Below are 25,094 nucleotides of genomic sequence, written 5' to 3' on the forward strand. Positions count from 1 at the left end.
TGTTCTCTAAGAATGTCCTTCCTGGAATCCCCTGAGGTCCTCAGACATGGCGTCTCTGTTTCATGGAAAAATGACTGCCAGCTAGGGAAGAGGTGTTGACAGAATCACACCAATTGTCTAAGCCTGGGCAAAGCTTCAGACCTATGGGGAAGAAAGAGCCAGATCAGATATGCAGTCTTTGGAAAGAGACTCTGGGGTTTATGCTGCTGCCTAGGGAATGGCCTAGAAGCAGAATTCTTAGATTAACTCTAACACAGTCATTCCTCTGCTGTAGCTGCGCATGTCCTACAGCCTGAAGCCTTGCTTTCTCAAATTATCAAGCTACAAAGCATACTTGAAGTCTAGCTTGCTGTAGCAGATGCTGTTTCATTTGATTTTTATGAAATCCCTGGAAATTACCCACTTCTCAGATGAGGAACCCTGAGCTCAGGATAAATGACTTGCTCACATTCACACTGCTTAGAACTAAGGCCCCAAGACCAGATTCTGCTGCTCCTTCTACTTCAGTCTGCTCTCCTGACGGCCTTCCCAATGGACCGCAGAAGGCCAGGATGCCTTACCAAGGAAATGAGACACATATCTTGACATCTTAATTTTGGCACATGCCGAGCACAGCTGCATCAAGGACATGTGGCTGGACTCGGCAGCCAGCCATATCCAAGAAGTTGGTGAGGTATGAGCATCCAGGCTGGAGATGTGACCGTGGGACAAGGGACCACACGGAAAGAAGAGGGCTCAGTTCAAAGAGCAGCTTATACAAGAATTTCTCCATAAAGAAAGATGCCTGAATGGTAGGTAGGGCTGCTGGGGTCAATGCCAATGGAAGTGAAGGGTCCTTAGCCTGAGATCCAGACCTGTAGGGTGGCGGAGCAAAAGTCATCTCATGTCTTGTTTAGAGAAAGGGGTGAAAGGAAACGCTCCTGCTCTGAGCTCGTGGCTTTTGCTGGACCCTTCAGAGCATCTGTGACTCCAGAGATGAGCTCCAGGTACAGACAGCCTGGGTGACTTAGAAAATCGCTCTCTGCTTTTTCTTTCACATCATTTCCATTTTATTTAATTTCTGTTTCCCTTAAGCCCCCAGCCTGACCACTTTCCCTTTACTGTTTGAGTCCCCTAACTCCAAGCCCCTGCCTACTTTTGCAACCCCAGCTCTTTCCAAAACCTAAACCCCAGTGTTTGTCGGAGTTCCTGGGGTGTATTTCCTGTGTCCCCACATCAGGCCCACAACTACAGGCTACTTCCCGCGTGGATCTCTTCACTCACAGTCATTCAGACACCAGTGCTCGTGGTAGGAAAACGTTCACTCTCTCTGTGCTGACTTCGGATGCAGACTCCCGAGGAGGTTGCTTATGCCTTACATGAGTACTCTGGTAACCCACACAGATCTCTCTATCCCAAGGCTCCAGTGTGGCTATCGTAGTAAGGGTTCAAGACTGGAAGTTTGAACCCTGGAAGTGTACTGGCTTCCTCTAGCTGCTGTGGACAGAGAGGTCCTGAAGAGAGAGTGAACTCATGGGGCAGACAGGACAGCTTCTCTGAGGCTGATAGCAGAAATGGCTTTTTACCACATCATTTTAAGCCAGAGCACTTTGAATTTCCCAGGCTGCAGCATCTGAAGCAGGCCATTTGAGCCTTTACGCTTCCCGTGTCATAGTCTCCTTGAAGTGTATGCCTGGTGTGACACACTGAGAAAACAGTTAAGCTCCAGAACCTTTCTATATATTACATATTATTTTTATATTATAAATTCACATATAATATATGTTATTATATTATAATATATTATTATATTATATTGTTATGTTATATATTATGTATATTATATGTATAAATCAGAAGATGTAGCAAGATATCTCACCCTGCCTCCTATAAAGTATTTTGTTAACTTTAATTTTCTGAAAGGTTCACATTCTACCCTGAGTCTAGAAATGTAATCAGTCTATTTAGGACAAAATCAAAACTGAACAATGCCCCAAAGCAACCATTTGTTCATGTTTGTGGCATTTATGAGTCACCGCCTTCACATCAATGTCTTCTTCTGTCACCTATCTCTCCCTGGAAATGCAGTGTCAGGGTTGTCACAGACCCTCCTAGCATAAATGTCACTGCTGAGTGGGATGAAGACAACTCCATTATTTAAAATCTTCGTCGTGAACCTTCCAGGCAGGGATGAGGGTCCACACATACATTTGATGTAGGTTACCCCATTTAACCTGCATGAAGACGGTTGGTCCTTGGGAGATGGTAATGTTAGAAAGGGCAGAAACCTCACTTGACTTTGCATTCAAATCTAGGATCTGATGACTCCAACCCTGTGTTTATTTTCTGAGGCTCACCAGTGGGTCCTTTAGGCATCTGGGTTTCTACACTCTAGGACCTGTTTGTGCCTTCGCTCTCCCAAAGTCTGGTTTGGAAACCATTTGGCAGTCTTCCTGAAATCAAAATAGCAACTAACATGTCTTATAATTATTTCAAGTAGATAATCCTTTTGAGCAATGTTTTTAGAGTGCATTGAACAATATTACACAAAAATGATATTATCATATGTTTGGTGTCATGTGCCTGTTCTTAAAAATTGCATAAGAAGCTGAGAATATTTGCATGTTGCATATGTGAAGTGCATAACAGAAATGTGTTCCTTGAAACTGCTGCTTCAAGATTCTCGTGGTGGCGACCTGAAAATGTTTTTCATGTTTGTATTTCCCTAGGCATGACCCACCGTGGTATGTACTTCACCCTCCAAGTAGTTAAATTATTATAATTGGATATGTTACCTTAATTTTTTAAAAAATTATTAAGGATTTAATTTTTAAAAATCCAAATTAACCAGTTGGAATTGTTCAGTTCATAATCCAACCAGCTATAGTAAAATGATACCACATTGTTCTGCTTATTCAAGTACAAACGACAGATAATTTCTGGTTCGAATGGAACTATTATTTGTAATGTTGAGTTTGGCAAACTCTATCTCTAAATTATCATTGCACATTATGTTCCTGAGTTCTTTTAAATTTATGATCGTCTAATGACTTCTGTCCTCTTTTAGTTTCAGAAATTTGAAATTAAATTTTTCTGTCATACTTACAAGACATTTTTAGTCAATGAAGAAATTCACTTTAGATTCGATTTAAAATAAATATATCTGGTTGGACTGTGTACGATCATTCCTTGTTTGTTTGCAATGTATGATTATGCATGGACTTAATTGCAAGCTATCATAATTGATAGTTACAGAAGCGAAAATAAATATACTCTTACCTGAGACTATAAATTTCCACATTGTACAAGAATGAAGTAAAATTCCAAACATATCACTTATCATGAATATTATTTTTATCATTTTTTCCTTTAAAAAGCCTAATTATATAATAATGTTAATTTCATTTTTTTGGAACGAAGAAGTCTATGCAACCAATAAGCAGATCTACAGCGCTAAAGAGAAAAGGACTGACAATTGTTTAAAGCAAAAGAAAAGTATTCAATTAGATAGAAAATTATCTGTTGGATGTCCTATGGTTAAAAACAACAATAATCTTCACAAATTAGATAAAGCATAATAAAATAATGCAGCTCTCATCAGAGCTGAAGCACACCAAGGGAAAGGCCACAGAGGATGCTCAGCATGGCTCAACTGTTGGAAATGCTTATGTATCAAAACTAGAGGGGTTGGAGAGGTGGCTCAGTAGTTAAGGGCACTTAATGCTCTTGCAGAGGACCTGGGGTTGGTTCACGGCACCCACATGGACACTAACATCCAACTCTAACTCCAGTTCCAGAGCACCTGGCACCCTCATCTGGTACCCTTGGGCACTGCACACATGGTACAAAGACATACATGCAGGCAAAACACCCATGCATATAAAATTATTATTTTTTGTAGAGAGGGCGCTGTCGACATATCTCAGTTGTTAAGGGCATGTGCTGCCCTTGCAGAGGGTGGAAGTTTGATTCCAGAACCCATGTTGAGAGGTTCACACCCATGTACAACTCCAGCTCCTGGGGTTCCCAGTGCCTGTTGCTACCATGGACACTTGCATTCACCTGCCCATACCAACACACAGATATACATAATTTAAAAATAAAAATAAATTTTCTAAACCAAAGTAGAGAAAAGAGTTGGAACTGTAGTTAAGTGGTAGAACATTTGCCTCCAATGCATGAAGTGGTGAGTTCAAACCCTACTACTGCCAAAACAAACAAACAAACAAACAAACAAACAAACAAAAAAGCAAGAGTACAGACAGATAATAGGGAACCAAATTAAGCAAGCCCATGCCCATGAAGAGTTGCAGTCTCAGGCACATGGGAACAGTGGGTATTATTCCTTAGCAGGACTCCTGCCTTGTGGTCCCACAGGCAAGTCCTTTATCCTGCATCACAGCGGATGTTCATTAGTGCATCACAGCGGATGTTCATTAGTGCATCACAGCGGATGTTCATTAGAGCAGCATCTGCAGCTGGAAACAAAGTGTCCTTGGGCTATCAGTGTTGCCAGCAGGCTGCAGGCTGGGCTAGGCTTCCTGACAACTCCCTTTGACCTTTGCTTTGCAGTTTGCTTTATTTCGGTTTATTCAAGTCTCTGTCAGCAGAACTGAGTATTGCTCCGCTTCCAGCCTCTCATCAGTGGAGTGGTCAGTACGCAACCCACAGAGAGCACGTTTTCTCTTTAGAACAGGAGCATCCCTGAACGTGTTTCTCCTGGCGAAACTACCCTTTCCTGAGAGATTCAGTTGTGGTTCATCACAGACTTCTATTGCTACTGCATTTTACAGAGTGTGTTCCCCCAGAAACCTGGGGAGGTGCACACTGCTAACTCCTCTTTCAAGAGCTCCCCACTTTGATTCTGAGGTTTTCCCACAAAGGGATTAGGTGCTCTGGCTTCTGGTGAACTTTGAAACAGAGTTACTTTAACAAAAAAAATCGTCCTACATTCCACCTAATTTGCAATCTTTAAAGGTGTCTACTATACACTGCAGACTTTTAGGGCAGACTGGATGTCTTTATTGCTGGCAGTTGCTGTCTGACCGGTGACATTCTTTACTAACTGAGAGAGCTGAGAGGACAAAGTGGGCCGGCAACTGGGCTCACAGCTGTTGGGGAGTTTTACATCCCATAGGAACACGACTCAGATCTTCACAGGTCAGAAGCAATCTAAGTGGGCTTGATGGTTCAGGACTCTGTTGACTTACATTTTCTCACACCCACAAATAAAGTCAGAGTATTCTTTTACCCCTGGAGGATCTCCCCTTTGATCTTCCTTTCATTCTCCCCTAAACTCCATCCGAACACTGTGTTCCCTAAACCACAGCCCTCAGGCTTCAATTCTGAGTCCAAATGAGAAGGGCAGACTAGTTAGAACTTGGAGCATGCTTACAAAAGGAAATGAAAGGTGTCATAGCCTTAAATTTTTTCACATTGTCTGGCATCATTAAGAAAGGAGAGACTGTTTTTATGTTTTTAAGCTTCAAACTGGAAAGCAACTACATCTTTTTAACTGTTTTATCTAAAAATTCTTCAAAATGTTCATACTTATTTTGGGGGGTACCCAGGGAGAGCCTCCTCCCAGTCTAGCCTCAAACTCACTATGATAGTACAGGATGCCACTGAAGTAATGAACATCCTATCTCTGCCTCCCAAGTTCTGGGATGGCAGACATGGTTACTATATCTGACTACTGTTCGTATTAAAATAACAGCAAACCCTTTGCTGGGCCTGGTGGCACACACAGCCTGTGGTTCCAGGGTTTGGGAAGCTCTATCAGCAGCACAAGGTCATCCTCACCTGTCAGTTTTAGGGCAGCCTGGGCTGTGAGCCACTCCATCTCAGAAACAAAATAACAACAAAATAAACCCCACGATGGTTAAAGCCTCTTATTCACTTACACACACATAGACATTGTTGGAGATATACCTCAGTGGTACCCTGCTTGCTTAGCATGTAAAAGGCCTTGAGTTAAATCTTCAACTTCACTAAAACGCATGCACGCACACAAGCACAGACACACATAGACACAACCCTCATCAGGAAACGTGTGAGATACCTGTGAGAGTTTTGATCTCTATAGTGAGATACTTCTATGAATTTGTATTTTTTTAAGTTTATTTTAAAATACTTGTCTGTGTGTGTGTATGCACATGAGTACAGATGCCCACAGAGGCCAAAGGTCGCTCTCTGCTCCCCTGGTGCTGGAGCTACAAGTGGTGGTGAGCTGCCTGACGTGGGTCTTCTGCAGGAACGAATGCACTCCTAATTGCTGAGGCATTTCTGCAGCACACTACATTTTTTTTTTTTTTTTTTTTTGGTTTTTCGAGACAGGGTTTCTCTGTGGCTTTGGAGCCTGTCCTGGAACTAGCTCTTGTAGACCAGGCTGGTCTCGAACTCACAGAGATCCGCCTGCCTCTGCCTCCCGATTTTTTAAATGTATCTTCTTGAGTGTGTGTGTGTGTGGCATGCGTGTATGAGTGTGTGTGGCATGCGTGTATGAGAGTGTGTGTGCATGCGTGCATGAGTGTGTGTGCATGCGTGTATGAGTGTGTGTGCGCATGCGTGTGTGTGCATGCATGAGTGTGTGTGTGCGTGCGTGCATGAGTGTGTGTGTGCATGCGTGTATGAGTGTGTGTGCATGTGTGTATGAGTGTGTGTGCATGTGTGTATGAGTGTGTGTGTGCATGTGTGTATGAGTGTGTGTGTGCATGCGTGTATGAGTGTGTGTGTGAGTGTGTGTGTGTGAGTGTGTGTGTGTGTGTGTTGTTTTTCATTGGCTCATGTGATTATGGAACCTAGCAAGTTCAAAATCTGAAAGGTCAGCCTGCAGGCTGGAGACTGGGAGGGAGAGGTGCAGCTTCAGCCCAGTCTTTCTGCTACCTGAATTGCTTCCTCTGGGAAAGTGGGTCTCTTTTCCACATGCCTTTCATTGATTGGATAAGACCCACTCACTTTATGGAGAATGGTTTTCTTTATCCAGGACCTGCTGTTTTTTTTTTTTTTTTTTTTTTTTTTTTTGGTTTTTCGAGACAGGGTTTCTCTGTAGCTTTGGAGCCTGTCCTGGAACTAGCTCTTGTTGACCAGGTTGGCCTCAAACTCACAGAGATCCACCTGCCTCTGCCTCCCAAGTACTGGGATTAAAGGCATGCACCACCACCGACGGCCAAGACCTGCTAATTTAAATGTCAGTCTCATCTAAAAGTAAAATTCACAGAAACACTGAGAATATTTGTTCAAATGTCTGAGTACCATGGACCAGTCACGTCAACACATAAAGTTAACTGCCAATTCCTGTATCTGGTGTTTACAAGTTTTCCTTTCTCTTCTTCTGGTCAAGCTGCTGACTTGTTATGAAGATGTAGCTTCTCTGGACAGCCAGTCTTGTAGCCTCGAGGAATTAGGGCAGCCAGCTTCCTCAAAATTTCTTTTAGCGTCTCAGTAGAGATGAGATGGTTTTTGTCTCTAGAGAAGGTGCACATTTAGTAAAGTTTAATTAGTGGTTTTGTATCCTTTTTCACTTCCACGTTCCTTTTAAAGATTTACATATTTTTATTACATATAATAATGTTTTGACTGCATGTATGCCTGTGTACCACATGCATGCAGTGCCTATGAATGCCACATGAGGGCGCCTGATTCTCTGAAACTGGAGTTACAGCTTTTTGCCAGCTGTTGTGTGGGTGCTGAAAACCAAATCCATGCTCTTAACCACAGAGCATCTCTCCAGGCCCTTCGCCCATGTGTTTTGAGTGATGGTTTTAGTTGTAGCTGAGCCAGCAAAACTGTGATCGCAGACAAGTGGGGTGAACAGTCTCTAAACATTTGAAGATAGAGTTGCATCTCATCAAGGGGTTGCTTGTCTGGGGTGTGAGCTCTGTGGGGCTTCTGTTGTTGTTGTTTTGTATTTCACCTTTCTTTTCAGTTCATTTACGTTGGTAATGCCCAACACTGACACAGGTTTTTTTCCAAGAACAAGAAGAGCTTTCAGGTTGACCAATCTTGACTTGGTTTCTAAAGACTTTGAGCTGAGAGATGGCTCAGTGGTATAAGAGTCTTTGGTGCTCTTCCAGAGGACCCAAGTTCAGTTCCAAGCATCCATGTTAGAAGGCTCCCAACTGTCTAATAAAACTCTAGCTTCAGAGGTCAGAGGATCTGAAGCCCTTTTACACACACACACACACACACACACACACACACACTAAATAACTTTAAAACAACATCAACAACAAAAGACATTACTCCTCATGGTGCACTAGGGTCAGGACCAAGGTTCTAAGGTGGTGAGCCATATCTCCACCCTGCCCCTAAAGCCAGGTAACTTACTGAGGCAACCTACCTGAGGGACTGGTCAAGGAGTTCCCATCACAGACTTAGAGAAAGCAGAGGAGCAGCATGTCTGTGCTGGACTTGGGGCCTGATACCCCAGCACAGGCTTTGGAAGGAGGACTGTGCACATGTTAGCCATCTCTGAAGGATGCTCACCCCGGACCTGGCACTCACACGGCACGTGGGTCTTTCCGTAGACGGAGTCATCAACATGAGCATTCCCATTGTACTGCCTGTTTCTACGGATGACAAGGCACGGCTCGAAGGGTGCAGCAAGTTCGCCCTGATGTATGAAGGCCGAAGGGTGGCCGTGCTACAAGACCCTGAGTTCTATGAGCACCGGAAAGAGGAACGCTGCTCCCGCGTGTGGGGAACATCCACTGCAAAGCACCCCCATATCAAAGTAAGTACAAAACCTTTGGGGGGACTTTTTAAAAGGTGGGGGTGGGGGTATATTTGTGTGAGTGTGTGTGTGGGGGGGGCATATAATTACACAGATCAGAGATCAGAGGACAACCTTGGGTGCCCTTTTTCAGGGTGTGTGCCTTCAACCTTCTGTTCGAGACAGGTCCTTTGGCTGACCTGGAACTTTGCCAGGCAGGCTGGACTAGCTTGCCAGCGGGCTTTTGACAGTCCTCCTGTCACTGCTTCTCATCTCCCTGTCACTGAGACTAGAGACACAGGCTGCTGCTGCACCTGGCTTTCTATATGGGTCCTAGGAGTTAGGACTCAGGTCCTCGCACTATGGGGCAAGCATTTTATTAGCTGAACCATCTCCCCAACTAGAAGTTCTTATTTTTATTTTTGGTATGTGCCCTTATGTGCTATATATGTTCATGTGTATGTACATGTGCATGAGAGTGTACATGCATGTGGAAGGCAGAGATTGCTCCCCACCTGAGTCTTTGAGATAGTGTCTCTTGCTATACCTGGAGCTCACCAGTATGGTTAAGTTAGCTATCCAGGGAACTCCAGGATTTGCCCATCTTTGCCTCCCAGGGCTAGGATTACAAGGACATGCTATTGCACCCAACTTTTTACACGGGTACCGGGGATCCAAACTCAGATCCTTCCTCGTGTTTATGCAGCAAGACCTTTACTGCCTGAGCCACATCCCCAAATCCATGGTTGAGTGAGAAATATTTTCCTGAAGCTAGATACGATGGGCCAAGACTCTGAATCCTAATACTAGGGAGGGCAAGGCAAGATCAGAGGTTAGCCTCAGTTAAATAGCTAGATTAAGGCTAGGCTTGGTTACAGAAGACTCTGCCAAAAATAAAAAATAAAGAATAAAGGCATTTTTGTTTGAAAGATGGTCTTGATCTCCTAAGTCATCATATCCTGTGGCTGAAGCATCCTTAGCTAAATAGGACTAGGCAGATAATAGTCTAGTACCTTGAGTAAAAGATCAAAATCATGAGCTAGCTAGAGCTTGCAGCCCTGTCCATGTTGAACGGGCATAAGGAACACATGTAATGAACCCAAGCAACCCTTGAAAGCAATTCAGAGTTCATGTTCTCTGGCCAGTGAGGGAGGGGATCGATGACATCTTTCTATAAACAAAGATCAGTACACACAGTGGCTAAGTTCCGAGAATAAAGACACTACGTTCTCATCAGCAACTGTTCATCTAACTAGGGTCATTCAGTTCTCTCCGCCCCGAAGGCAAATGAGATTCCTCAGCAGCTTCTAACAGCAGTTGGTAGTGAGGTGGGAGTAAGGAGGTATACAGGAGAACCACAGGATACAGTCCATTTCTCACACAATTCTGTGAAACTGAATGAAAATCCATTCTTCATCGAGACACAGGCATAAAGGTGGAAGTACAGAGAGAGATTACTAACCTAATTTGACCTCTTCAGTTCCCCAGCTTGGTTAGCGTTCAAGCTCACAGTAACATCATGAGCAGCCAAGCCCAAGAGGCTCTCAAGGACCCTGTGATAGACCAAGTATACCATCCTTAATTTCTCTTTTGACAAAAAGAGGAGGCCAAAATATGTTGAACAGCTGTCCCAGTCCTATGACCTTTCAGGAAAAAAATTTCCATTGTGAAATGTTACAAGATAGGAAAGACATTCTCGAGGCCCAGTTAGTAGCCTTTGAAACCTTCTTAATCTGAACGGAAGAGCTCAGGGAGCAAGGGAGCAGCTTTTCCACTTTTTGGACACAACCATCAGCCTTCAAGAGAGCCAGCTCTTGCCTTATGCATAGGCAGGTCAAAATCATTAGGGCAGTTTCCCCTTTCCCTCCTCTCCCACCCCCCCCCCCCAAGTCTGGCAGCAGAAGGTCTTTGAGATAGCTGCTCCAGGAATATTACATTCTGGCCTTCAATTACATCTTTGATCATTTCTTTTATGATTGTAATCACACAGGCTTGGGAACTTATCTTTCTCCAGTGGCCCAAAGAATAACGGCCTATCATTATCTCTGCTCAAAGATTTCTTCTCTTTGGGTCTAACGTCTTAACATCCACGTGACTTGCACTAAAGGCATAAAAGTCACCTCAGATAAAGCCTAGGGGACCCTGAGTGACGACTATTTCTCTTCGTCTCCTCATCTTGTCTTGCAATATATGTCAGGGAGAACAGTGGTGGGACCTGTGTCTTTAAGAGTATCGTCAATGACCCTACACTGTTGGCCATTAGAGGAACTAATGGTAAGAAATTGGTCACAGATAACCAGAGAGAAAGCATTTGTGCGCCTCCTCCCCCCCATATATTATACTTGAATTTCCTAAAGATATATTTGGCAAAAACACAACACGTGAATTTTGTTGGGCAAAGAACTCTATTTTTAACACCCTGAACTCATGCTAATATTTTAACAAAAGTCTTCTAACAGTTTTATTCACAAAAGTAACTATGGCCCTTGCATTTTAAAATGGGACTGAGAATGTTTGCAGAGCATGGTCAGTTGCCAAGGAAATGGCCTGCGTCTGTTCCACAACTCCTTACGTATCAGTACTCCTAAACTGTCTTACTAGTCTTCTATTGCTATGACCACAGCAACTCTTATAAAGGAAAACATTTAACTGAGTCTTGCTTACAGTTTCAGAAGTTTAGTCCAGTGTCACTATGGTGGGGGACCATGCAATACACAGGCAGATATGGTGCTGGAAAAGTAGAGATTTCGACATTGGATTCTTGAGAGTTCTATATTTGGGTTCACAGGCAGCAGGAAGAGAGAAAAAGCGGCCTGGCTTGAACTTTTGAAAGTCCAAAGCCCACCTTTCCTCCATCAAGGCCACCCCTACTCCAACAACACCACACCTTCTACTCCCCGTCAAGTAGCACTACTCCCTAATGACCAAACACTCAAATATATGAACTTAGAGGGGCCATTTCTATTCAAACAACCACTTGACCCTTTTACTCAAGAAGTCTCTTTGAGTCACAAAGTATGGAACCATATGGCATAATCTCATAGTCATTTTGAGGAACAACTAGAATGTGTGGAAATAATGCTTGGAAGAAATTCACCATCTTTTGTCCATGGTGCACTCTTAACAACCAGTAATTTCTCAGAATTCCCTTGTAAAGTAAGTAAAAATTATTACTCTCATTTTATATATGTAGAAATCAAGAGAACAAAGTATGTTTTTCCAATGAAAGACAGGAACAGAAATTTTTTTTGTAGCCACATGAAGACCAGATGGACAGCAAGATCAATGAGCTCACCAGGGAAACCTTAAAATTCACACAGATTATGCCAGTCATGATGGCTCACCCCTATAATTCCTGGACCAGGGAGGCTGCAGCACAAAGATTCCAAGTTTAAGGCCATTGTCAATTATGTAAGAAGACCCTGCCGCAAATAACCCTGAGCAGGTCTCACAGCTTCTGGCTGGATTGGCATTGGGCCAGACTGGTCCTTGGGATTTTGAAGCTGCCTATGATGTATACATGTATGAAGGTTAAGAACCACTCGATTACACAGTTATTGAGAGCTTTAGCTAGCTATGTCCTGAAAGTGGTCCAAACTCAACGTGTCAAGCTCTCCCCAAACTCATTCTCCTACTTGACAGCTCTGTATGCGTGCACTAAGCCCATACACAAAACCTACATGGCATTCTTGCTTTTTCTCGTGCCCTTTCCTATTCGATTAACAAGTTCTGGCAGCTCTTCCTTCCAAACGTTATTCAAATATATTCAATCACTCCTGTTCCAGTTTGGTCCAGATTTCACATCCTTCCTGTTTCTTGCTTTATAAGCCTCTAATCCACTGTCTATTCTTCAGCCAGAGTGAACTGTTCAACCTTTCTTTGGGCTACCTCTTAGCCTGGACCACTAGCCCCCATCCATTGCTCCTCCTGACATTCCAGAGCTGGTCTTCACAACATGTTTGCTCCTTCCACTCCCACATCCCCATTTTATTTCCTGCTTTCCGAAGTCAATACCACCTCCCCTGACTCACGGGTATGACTCAACGGCCTTCTGTGTCCTCCCAGAACAATGTGTACCATCCATACCTGTGACAGACATTACTGAGGGTGCTGCTGAAATATCAGCCTGGGGGCCACTTATGAAAGCCGGCAGATGTGCTAGGAAAGAAAGCTCGTTGTTTTTTTTTTTTTTTTTCAAGTTCCAGATTTGGGTTCTGGCCTTGGCATAATAACCATGTGCACCTGGACTCTGTCCCTTCCTTTCTGTAAAGTGGCCTTCTATCTGAAAGCTATGATGTTAAACTTGCATGAGCTTCGAGTCTCTTAAAGCCTTGTCATATGGATTAGAAAGCAGTGCTTCATCACACGTGCTGAACCTTCCTTCCTGAGTGCTGCGCATAGTTCTCGGGGTTGTCAGAGCATCGTAGACACAGAGAACCTTTGGAGCGTCCCAATGATACCGAGAGAGTAGTTTCAGCATCGCTCTTCACAGACGTGGTTCTAGTGTGGGTGGCCAAGAAGTCCCTTTCAGTCATCAGAACAGTCCAGTGCAGGGTTGGCCCATAGAGTTCCGAGTGTTATGAAACTCCTAGGGATTTGTGTCAACTCTTAAATAAAATTTTAGGAGGTGAGGACCAAGTCATGGATAGTACTAATATTTGAAAATATGAATCTGTAATGGTTTGCCTGAGGACAGAGTTTAGAAAGGAGGCCATGAAAACAGAGCCAAGTCCATTGCACAATTATAGCCATGGTTTCTCAAGCTCAGCACCGTACGTCTTTGTTGTTGTGAAGGCAGTTCTGTGCCACACGGCGGGATAGGCAGCTGCATCCTTTGGCTGCACTAGATTCCAGATGTAGCACACCCTTTCCCACTCCACTCGTGGCAATAAATTAACTGGAGATATTAGGTGTGACAAAAATCACACTAGCTTAGCTTTTCATTCTCTGCATCCCTCTGGGATGCAGTCATTGTAAACCTCAGTGATTGGCTGTAATGGGGAGACTGAGCCAAGGCAACCTATTGCCACCTTCTTCTTTCTACTAGGTATTTATGAGTAAGTTCTCTCAGTCACCCTTGCTACTCTAATGACATTTTAGGTATTCATTTTGTCCTTGTACAGATGAAATCGTACATAATTTGCCTTTTTGTGACTTACTTCACTATCCCTGTCCTCAGGGTTATCTGTGCTGTGATTGTCTTTCTGTGGCTGTCCAGCTTTCTCAGGACTATCTATGTGGAAGCACTGGGCAAGATTTCTTTCATGTTCCCATGCTGTACATGTCTTTATGGTATCCATTCATCCACTGGTGGACATTTGGGTTGCCAAGAACAAATGGAGATTTGGGTGTGCAAATCTCTCCTCGAGAAGAAGGACCGCTGAATCAAAAGGTTCTTCAAAGTTTTCTTTTGCTCTTTTGTTGAAATGAAACCTCATACTGTTTTCCACAGGAGTGTCATCCTTTTAGAGCCCAGGGCACAAGGGTTCTTTCCAGTTCCTCTCCATCCTCACCAATACATACTTCCTGAGTTTGTTTGTAATAATGGCCATCCTAATGGATATGCCACCTTTTCTCATTTGGATTTCATTTGCTTTATAGCTGTTGGTAGTGGGCTACTTGTGTGCTCTGGCCATCTACAGAACAAGTTTGGAGACATGTCTACTCAAGTTCTTTGTTCAGCCTTTTGTTTTTATGATGTTTCTGTGTGTTCTTGAGGGGGTGTGTGTGAGTATGTGGCCATCATAGAACAACTTGTCTACAAGATATCAAACTCATCATACTTGAATTCTCACCGTACATACGGAGCTGTCTCACTAGCTCTGCCTTGTGAATTGTGAGCTACTTTATTTATCCTTGTTCTGGAGGAGTTTTCTGTTCTTTTTATGAGCCATGATCTTACTATGTAGCCCAGGCTTGTCTCAAACGCAAAATCCCTGCCTCAGCCCTGAGTGTGGTGTTACAGGCATATACCACGACACCCAGGTTGTAGGAATGGTCCCTTGTGATGTCATAGGATTTGGAATAGTCATCTCATCCCACGTACACATTCACCCTGTTAACTGACTTGTAGAAGGAGCAGCGGGCTGCGTTCCTGCCTGGCTCCTGCACAGCTAGCTTTACACCCGAAATAACAACACACAAATTGTATTCTTTTAAACACTGCTTGCCTCATTAGCTCTAGCCTTTTATTGGCTAACTCTCACATCTTGATTAACCCATTTCTAATAATCTGTGTAGCAAGCACCACGAGGTGGTGGCTTACCGGGAAAGATTCAGCATGTCTGACCTGGTGGCTGGCTCCATGGCATCTGCCTCACTGCCTTCTACCCAGCATCCTGTTCTGTTTACTCTGCCCACCTAATTTTTTGTCTTATCAAAAGGCCAAGGCAGTTTCTTTATTAACCAATGAAAGTAACACATAGACAGATGACCCTCCTCCATCATTGTCTTTTAGTTCAAAGGAAGTTTTCAGTTCAGGGTAGTCCTAGATTTTGACTTTTGCTTTTGTAGTCTGTACTTTTGGTGCTATAGCCAAGAAACCATTGCCAGCCCCAGTGTTATAAAGCCTTGTTCCCTTTTTCTTTCTTTCTTTCTTTCTTTCTTTCTTTCTTTCTTTCTTTCTTTCTTTCTTCTTTCTCTTTCTTCTCTTTTTTTTTGGGGGGGGGTTGAGACAGGGTTTCTCTGTAACTTTAGTACATTTAGTACCTTTAGTACCTGTTCTGGAATTCCCTCTGTAGACCAGGCTGGCCTTGAACTCACAGAGATCCGGCTATCTCTGCCTTCTGAGTGCTAGGGTTAAAGGCATGCACTATCTCTGCCTGGCCCCTTTCTTTACATAAGCAGTTTATAATTTTGGGTCTTCTATGTATGCCATTAATCCATTTTAACTTTTGTGCATAGAATATAGGTCATTTCATCCTTTTGCATGTGGGTATCTACTTTCCTCAACATAGTTGTTCAACAGACTGTACTTTTCCCCAGAGTGTGACCTTGGCATCCTTGTCAGAGATCTTTCAAGAAAATTGATAACTATCTATTTTACACTATATGCCTGGATTTTGCTACACTTTGCTGCTCACTGAATTTTATCTTTAAAGCAGATTTAATGAAGGAGGCTGCATCTGAGGGTGATTTCCATGGAAACTGTGCTAAATGATAAATAATTATATGGTAGAAAACCAAACAACTTTTCCTCTAAGAGCTTTGGAGTGCTACTGAGAACAACACAAAATACATTATACAATATTAGGAGTGTGCCAGTAGAGATTCTCAAAGCATGGTTCTTTGAACCCCAGCAGTACTCACAACCTAGCCGAGAACTCCCGAGAGCAGGACCATGTAACAGTGATAGTCTTTTTCCTGTGTTGCCACTGGCATGGCTGATGTGAAACAAAGGTGGACAAAATGCTGGTGGCTCGATTTTGGCAACTGTACTAAGAAACCACCAGCTTCACTGAAGGATGCTTTCCATGATGCTGTGAATGTGACATTTGGGCTAAGTGGTTTTTTTCATAACATACTCCAAATATGGAAGTATACAAGATAAGTTTGCTATACATGCTAATCCTCAATGGCTGGTTTAAAGAAAAGTTCTTATCAAGTTATTTGAGTCTGGGGAAAAACAGCCATTGAAACACCATTGAAACCCTGGTATCAAGAATGTGGGTTTACAAATGCATGTCTTCAGACTTGGATATTTAGTAAGTTTTTTTGTTTGTTTGTTTGTTTTCAATGGGAAAAATTCTGTCACTTCAACAAAAACAAGGAACAGTACTTCTTAGCTGCCAAGATTAACCTTGGGGTTTCAAACAAAAACATTTTATTTGGCACTATGAGTGTGGCAGCAAGTTCAGACGCAGACTTTCTTCTGATGCCATCAGCAATGCTCACAAGTGTCTGTGTGTGCGTTTGTGTGTGTGTGTGTGCGTTTGTGTGTGTATGTTTAAAATCCTAAAATATAATGTCAGCCTTTGAAGACTGACAAACTCAGTGAGTCAACATTTCTAGTTGATCAGCATGTATGGTAATAATAATAATAATAATAATAATAATAAATTCTTGGGTAAAAATATCATTCAAAAAACAATGGATTTTTAATAAACAGTGTGAAAAATATATACAGTTTTAGACTTCATACTGCAATTTACCTTTAAGAAACTAGCATTGGGAGGCTGGAGAGATGGTTCAGTTGGTAAAAATGATTGGTATTTGAGCAAAAAGACCTGAATTTTAAAATCCATCCTCAGCAACCACATACTAGAGTCAGACATAGTAAAACCTGCCTGTAATCTCAGCATGAGGGAAGTGGAGACAGGAACATCTCTGAGCCTTGCTGGCCACTCAGTGTAGCTGAATTAGCAAGCTCCATGTTAAAGAAAAGACTGTCTTAAAAATAAGGTGGAGATGGCAAGATGACTCAGTGGGTAAAGATAAGACTAACAACCTGAATTTTAATCCCTGTAATCCACTTGGTACGAGAGAACAGGTGCCTCCAAGTTGTACACGCATGCATGCACTTGCATGCACACGCATGTGTGCCTGCACACATACACACACACCACACGATTTGTAAAAGTTCAAGAACTAGTGATATTTATCAAGGAAGACAGTTGGTGGAGAGCTCTACAAAGATATGCATGCACATGCCATACACATATGGTACAGAAAGGTGTGGGCACACACTGAGGGAAACTAGTGCTTAAAAGCTGAACATGGCAGTAAACGCCATGACATTCAGGAGGCCCAAGCAGGAGGATCCCAAGTGGACAAGCCTGGGTTGCAGAGAAAGACCCTGACAAAAAGGAAGGGGGAGGGAGCCAATACATGTTTTAGTATCAAACAGTATCCACAATCATATAAAAATGCTACTCAAATTCTATTCTTTCTTCTAGCTAAGTCCCTGATGGTGGGCTTTCTTTACACAACACAGCCGAAACTCACTGGCTCAGATTAAATGCAGTAGCTATGAAAATCTGTCTATCTTCTGTTAGGCCATACTTAGCAAAGTGGCAGATGGGTAAAAGTAATGTTGTCCTTCCTATTTGGGTGAAGGAGTGGGAAAGAGTTTGTTCTTAACACGCAATAACTTCATTACTACTTTTAAGCTTCTCAGTATTCATTTCTAACATGGGAACTGATGGATATAATCTATATAAACAGAAACTTTGGGGGGGAACAGTTCTTAATTTTTATGTTGTGGGAATGTGCCGTTGGACTCGACCAGGGCCTGGTCCATGCTCCTGCTCTGCCTCCCCAGCAACTTTGGTGAAGACCGCAAGTAAGTTCAGAGATTAAAAGTTTGTTAAATACTATTGGAAATGCTGCCGAGCAGCAACTTAAGATGGGTCACAAAGAAAAACAGGCAGGCTGGGGAGAAGGCTCAGCCAGTACAGAGCTTGCTTCACAAGTATGAGTTCCCAAGTTTATCCTCCTCAGGATCCATGGGGACGGAGGCTAAAGACGGAGCAATTCCACTGCCAGGAAGGTAAAGGCAGGCAGCTCATGGTGGCAGCTCAGCAACTAGTCAGTCTAGCCAAATTTGCGAGCTATAGGCTCAGTGAGAAACCCTGCCTCAAAAATTTACTGAAGAGCTATTGAAGAAGTTCCCCAACTCTGACGTCTAAGCCTCCACCCATACAGGCACGTGTATACATTAATACACACACACACACACACACACACACACACACACTTCAAATAAAATTTTAAAAGTCAGTATAGTTACTGTTAACCTCGACGATTTCTTCGTAGATGGTGATGGAAGGTGGGGACTGGCTTGTTGGTGGAGACCTGCAGGTGCTGGAGAGAATAAGGTGGGATGACGGACTGGACCAGTATCGCTTGACACCTCTGGAGCTCAGACAGAAGTGGAAAGACATGAATGCTGGTATGTAATCTGATTCTAGTGTATCTGCCAATACTCATTAGCACTTGTAGTCAAAAATTTAAGTGTATCAGGAATAATTTTTTGTTTTTTTAATATAGGGCCTCACATTGAATTCATTATGCAGCCTATGGTAACCTGAATTCTTGATCTTACCTGTGCCTCCAAGTGCTAGGATTGCAGGCATGGGTCACCATGCCTGCCTGAATCAGCATTAAAAAAAATATTTATCTTACTTTTAATTAAGTGTGAATGTGTGTGTGTGTGTGTGTGTGTGTGTGATGTATGTGTGGGTGTCCAGGGTCAGAGTTCCCCGGAGCTGGAGTTCTGGGCAGTTCGTGTTCTGCCTGACATAGGTGCTGGAATCAAACTTGAGTCCTCTGAGAGAGTAATGCACATGCTTAATCTTGGAGTCATCTCTCCAGTCCAGCAATTTTTGGTTTTTGTTTTTTTGAGACAGAGTTTCTTTGTGTAGCCTTGGCTGTCCTAGAACTAAATACACACACACACACACACACACACACACACACACACACGGCATAATTTGAAAAACAAGAAAATTGGAAAAAGCAAAATAAAACTGAGGCACAAAGGACTCTGGGGATGACAGACACCTACCAGAGACACCACCTGCCTCTTGGGAGTGGCAGTGGAACAAGGAAGGAAATCTTCTCATTTCTTATTCTATACATTTTGAGAGATATGTAATTTTCATTTTAGGCTTTTAGAGAATTTCTAAATTGTCTGCAAAAGATATATATTAATTACATTTTAGAACAAGAAAAAGGAGTTCATGAATCCATCTCTAAGTGCCGTTGTTTTCAGGATTTCTTGAAGGTGGGGTTGGTTTTCATCTGTAGATTTGGTTCCCACATATTATATGCTCTATGCGCAGGTTCCCATGAAGCTGAGCCTGCAGCAGGCACAAGGGGACTAGTGAAGGCCGGAGCCTGGGCTTTCAGGAAGGCTGTAACCAGTACCTGTTTTAATTCCTGAGTCATGTTTTCTCCTGTGTGGCTTCCTGCCTCTGCATCCTATCTTGTTCAAGCAACTGAACACTTCTGATGGATTAACACCCCTAACAGCTTAGGCACATTCTCAAACTGTCAAACGCTAGCAGCCCGAATGGGGGAACTGAACAGGATACCTACCACTCCATCTTTCCCCATCTATTCTTATGGACAAGCAATGTAGCTTATTTTGAATCTTGGCTTTTCTTTCTTTCCCAGATGCCGTGTTTGCCTTCCAGTTGCGCAATCCTGTCCACAATGGCCATGCTCTGCTGATGCAGGACACCCGACGCAGGCTCCTAGAGAGGGGCTATAAGCACCCAGTCCTCCTGCTGCACCCTCTGGGGGGCTGGACCAAGGATGACGATGTGCCTCTGAACTGGAGGATGAAACAACACGCAGCTGTACTGGAGGAAGGCGTCCTGGACCCAAAATCAACTATTGTTGCCATTTTTCCATCTCCTATGTTGTATGCTGGCCCCACAGAGGTGAGCAACTCCCTGAGCTGGGTAAAGGACAAAGAACACAGCCTAAAACTTCATTTACAAAATTAAATAAATTTGAGGGGTCCACTCTTAATGGGCAGATTCTAGAGTCTCAAGTTACTCTTTCCCCCATCCCAGCTTAACTTTTTCAGTTTTGTATTTGGAAGGATGCTGAAAGTATCAAGTCCTACATAAACACATTGCTTGAAGAATATGGGCCTTAGCACGTGATTGAGAAAGTGAGAGAGCATAGCTCACCTGGAATCATAGGGCAAGAAATATCTACACGTTGCCTTTCTGTTGCTGTGATCAAACACCACAGCTCCAGAGTGATGAGTCTATCATCGCAGGGAAGCATGGCAGCAAGCAGCAGGCTAGGGGCAGCAAGCAGCAGGCTTGGGGGCAGCAGCAGGAACCTGAAAGTTTATATCCTTCACCACCAGCATGAACTGAAGCAGAGAGCACATGGGAAATAGGTGGAGCTTTCCAAACTCAAAGCCCATCCCTACTTACACACTTCCTCCAGCAAGGCTGGATCATCTAAACCTCCCCAAACAGTGGCAGCAACCTGGGACCAAGGGTTCAAATGCCTGAATCTAAGGGGGGGGGGGGCTTTCTCATCCAAACCACCACACCAATCTAATGATTTATTATTTCTAAGTACTCTGTATGATTCACCATGCCCCAGGAATTTCTTAGAAGGGAGAAGTATCTTTAAAAGGCAGCACCAACGTATCACAGTGAGCCTGCCAGAAGATTCTTAGTCCCTCAGTAACAGCTGTACAGGGGATTTGGAGTTTGTAGGATTCTGAAGGGATCTTAATTAACCCTTCCAAATGTTCTAAACTGAGTTTAATGAATGAATTCTCTTCAGTTGTATCCGAGTTTCACACCTTTCTACAGCTCTCCTCCCATCCTTTATATTTTTGTTAGAACTTTAAAGATGGCAAGTGTTATGATAAACTGGAATCAACACATATATGAAAGGTAATTAGTTCATTACTGGCAGACAAATGACAGCTTAGAATCTCTAACAGCCCTTAGATTTTGGTTTGTCTGAAGACTAGAGCATGTGATTCACAGTCCTTTCTAACAGTAAGTTTCCTGAGCTGCTTGCTTTATTGCGAGATTAAAAGTTCATGACTTCAAAGCTCCTGACCCACCCAATACCACCCAGCCTGGGTGCTCAAGGCTTAGAACATCATTGCTACTTTTAACTGACCCACCTTTCTGAATCACTTTGAAAGCAAAATCAAGGAATTGTCATAAAGGGGAACATGAACTTGGATCATGACCATTATGTTCCCATGTGCTATTTTCCAGGTCCAGTGGCACTGCAGATGCCGGATGATTGCAGGGGCCAATTTCTACATTGTAGGCAGGGATCCTGCAGGAATGCCCCACCCTGAGACGAAGAAAGACCTATATGAACCTACCCATGGGGGCAAGGTCTTGAGTATGGCCCCTGGCCTCACCTCTGTAGAAATCATTCCATTCCGAGTGGCTGCCTACAATAAAACTAAAAAGGCTATGGACTTTTATGATCCAGCAAGGTAGGTTTCTAGAGAAAATTGTAATCGATATGACAATTGACATGATGAAGCAAAACTTGGGCCCTCTGGAAGTCTCCAGCCTACACGCTTCCAGTTGGAACAACACTCCCTCAGAGCTCAGACCCGCTCTTGCACATGTTCTGTCCCCAACATCGTAGCAGAGTGCTCTACACGTAGTTCTTGGCCTATAAGCATTTCTTTGTTCTATGAATGTAGCTTACTAATAGAAGACTTGCCTAGCCCTGGGTTTGAGCTCCAGCACACCCACAGTTCTTGAACTGGGCATAGTTGCACGTGTGTATTATCACAGCACAAGGGAGGTGGGGCAGGATGTTCATACCCCATACTAAATTCACACAAACTAATCTCTGGCATGAAGATATAAAAGAGCAGGTGTGCAGGAAATACTGAACAGACATTCTGCCTTTATTTCTCTTCTGTCCTGTGAGATTCTCAAGACTGAGGGAACTGTTTACAGAGAAAACCTGGAAGCTAATTGCAGGGATCTTTAGGTCAGCTGTTTTTTTTTTTTTTTTTTTTTTTTTTTTTTTTTTTTTTGGTTTTTCGAGACAGGGTTTCTCTGTAGCTTTGGAGCCTGTCCTGGAACTAGCTCTTGTAGACCAGGCTGGTCTCGAACTCACAGAGATCCGCCTGCCTCTGCCTCCCGAGTGCTGGGATTAAAGGCGTGAGCCACCGCCGCCCGGCAGGTCAGCTGTTTCTTACCTCCATTGACTTCTCTGTTGCTCTATTGTGACAGGCATGACGAGTTTGACTTCATCTCAGGAACTCGGATGAGGAAGCTCGCCCGGGAAGGAGAAGACCCCCCAGATGGCTTCATGGCCCCCAAAGCATGGAAAGTGTTGACAGATTATTACAGGTCTCTGGAGAAGATCAACTAAGTGTCCCTGGTTTTGGTCTCTCTGAAATGCTCTTTTACTAACGATTTTTTTCTATTTTTGTGATTAAATGCTTTGTATCCAATTGCTTCTCGACGACTAATTTTAAAATTAGTATTTTGTAATAAGGTAAAAAGTTGTGCCTATAATTTAAAACTAATTTCATCATGTATATGAAAGTCACACTGGAAACTAAATCTTAGGAAAAAACAATATTGTTATACATTCCAGAATGAAAGCAGTTGTAGTCTTCATCCCAGCAGGTATGTGTCAGATTTTTAAAAAAATGTGACCATGTGTCTAGCTGACTTGCCCATACAAAAGCATACTTTCCAGCTTAATTTTGCCAAGCTGGAACCCTAATGTTACTTACCAGAAGTAATAAACCATACAAACACCCTCTTTTGTACAATTGACAAAAAAACAAAACAAAACAAAAAACCTGTCATCCTGATGGAAATGTGGCTCACATCAGGATTTTTTACCTCATGACTACACAGTCTCACTGCCCAATGAATTGAAGATGCAACTGGAAGAAATATATGTGTGAGGATGTGAATTAAATCTTAAGAAATATGCAACTTCCTTCTGTTGTGAAAATAACATAGACTGGCAGGGAAAGAGAGGTTCTAATGCCTCCTATGAACAGTAACTCCAGTATGCTGGCACTTTTCAATAGTGTGGTATGCTTTGATGAGAATTCCCCCCAGGGACTAATTCTCCTTCAGGGAATATTGTAGTTATCTTCAAGAGCTATTTGATTGAAGCTATAACCAAAACTAACCCACAGATTAATGAGAAGATGAAACTGTTGACTTCTGCAGAGAAGATAAAATCCAAGCCTCATCCATGTGCAGAGATGATACACACATAAGCTCTGAGAGCTGCTGAGTGCTGTAATACACAAAATAGCCATTAACCAATAGTGCTGACACTCGAGTGCCCAGACCACTACACTCCTAAGCTAGGTCCCTGTCTACACTAGACAACACAGGAGCTGGTTCTGACTCCTTGAAGCTACTTAACAAAGCTCTCCTTGAGAATGCTAAAGAGAGACCTTCTTGGAGACGGAAAGGTTCAGGGTATCCCAAACTCTTAATGGTACAAGTTTCCAGACTGCACCTGTTGTGAAACATCTTTCGATGGTTTTACTTTCTAAGAGGTAATTCTTGTATTTTAGGCATGATTTATTGTTGCCAAGGAAAACGTAAGAGAAAAACACTTTACATAAAGGTTTCTCTGGAAGAGACCACAAACTGAAAAACGAAAACTGTGATTTTTTTTTTCATACTGCCGGTTTTTAAAAAACGCTAATAAAAGCTCTTTTGAGAGTGGGCTACATGCCGTGACCACAGCAAGGCGAATGTTCAGCTGCGTGGTGCCTGTGCGCACGCCTGTCAGCTGCTCACTGCTGCCGCCACAACTCTGGGTTCACTGAAAACATGCCATTGTAGTGCCTTAGCAAATGAATAAAATTTGTGATTTTAAAGACACAGAAAGCTGCCTTTCTACTGTAGTACTACAGCTAGTGTAACTGTTTCAGTGTCCAAGTGATGCCTGTTCTTCCTTCAATAAATCTCTCAAAGACCACGCAAGTTCTCTTGTCTTGTAATGCTGGCTACAATGGCTGCTGAGGGTCATGGCACTGAGAGCAATAACAATTCTTAGGGCTTTATTAAGAGGTGGTTAGCCCTAACTTGAACTTCAGGTGTAGGTGACTCATAACCTTAGCTGGACACTCACTTTTCAGAGGGGACTGGGCTACTTATGACTCTCTTTCCAGAATTTCACTGCAAGACAATCTAAGGTGATAAAGTCAAAGCCCTTGTTCTCATAGGAATGGACCTTATTTTCAGACCCTCCCCGGCTTCACCAACAGGCTTAAAAATAATCATGGACACGTTTCCCTCTCGGAAGTCCAGTAACTGCACTAACCTTAGCAGCTGGCATTGTGTGCCTAAGGCAGTACATTTCCACCTGCAACGTCAGTGGCCTCTAGGCACACAGTTGTTGCTTCTTCCTTCATGCTTGATTTATTTCTAATAACGTCATGCATTTTTTCTGCTGATCCTCACCACAAATATTAGTAGTGTAATAGCCAACTCAAAGCTATCATTTGATAGCTCAGTTGGTAGACCGTTTGCCTAGCATTCATGAAGGCCTGGGTTCGATTCTCAGCACTGCATAAATGAGACACAGTGTGACACATACTCGTAATCCTGGCATTTGAGAGGTGGAGGAAGAAAGATCAGGTCAATGATTCCTTGGCTACACAATGAATTTGAGATTAGTCTAGGCTTCAGGGATCCAGCTTTAAAAAAAAATCAAAATAAATAAATAAATGGTACCATTTATAGGTCCTCTTTGTTTTCTCCCCAGATCTTACTTGGTGGCTCCTATTATTAATTAGCAGGGCCAAGTAGGCCAAGATATATATGTGTACATCAACAGATACCAAGAAGTCATGAAGTCTTTGGGAAGTGTGAACAAATCCTAGAAAGGCATACATAAATCATTTGATACACCTTACATCAATATTTCAGGCTCTAGTATTTCTTTCCAACAAATCTTG

The 25,094-nt window shown here is 43.0% G+C and overlaps 1 protein-coding gene across 2 annotated transcripts in view; it reads left to right on the forward strand.

The window, feature by feature from the left end:
- Papss2 (3'-phosphoadenosine 5'-phosphosulfate synthase 2) overlaps positions 1-24,112 on the forward strand; it is a 73,642-nt gene extending 49,530 nt beyond the window's left edge. The window contains exons 8-13 of one of the 2 annotated variants that reach the window (XM_038310337.2): positions 2,709-2,723; positions 8,508-8,713; positions 18,446-18,581; positions 19,808-20,076; positions 21,397-21,626; positions 22,384-24,112. In XM_038310337.2, coding sequence (XP_038166265.1) covers positions 2,709-2,723; positions 8,508-8,713; positions 18,446-18,581; positions 19,808-20,076; positions 21,397-21,626; positions 22,384-22,525 — 998 coding nt within the window. In that variant the 3' untranslated portion in view covers positions 22,526-24,112. The remainder of the gene's footprint in view (positions 1-2,708; positions 2,724-8,507; positions 8,714-18,445; positions 18,582-19,807; positions 20,077-21,396; positions 21,627-22,383) is intronic. The other variant, XM_038310343.2, reaches the window with a different exon arrangement.
- Positions 24,113-25,094: the final 982 nt, after the last annotated feature.

This window comes from Arvicola amphibius, chromosome 1, assembly GCF_903992535.2.
Source record: "Arvicola amphibius chromosome 1, mArvAmp1.2, whole genome shotgun sequence".
Lineage (NCBI taxonomy): Eukaryota > Metazoa > Chordata > Mammalia > Rodentia > Cricetidae > Arvicola > Arvicola amphibius.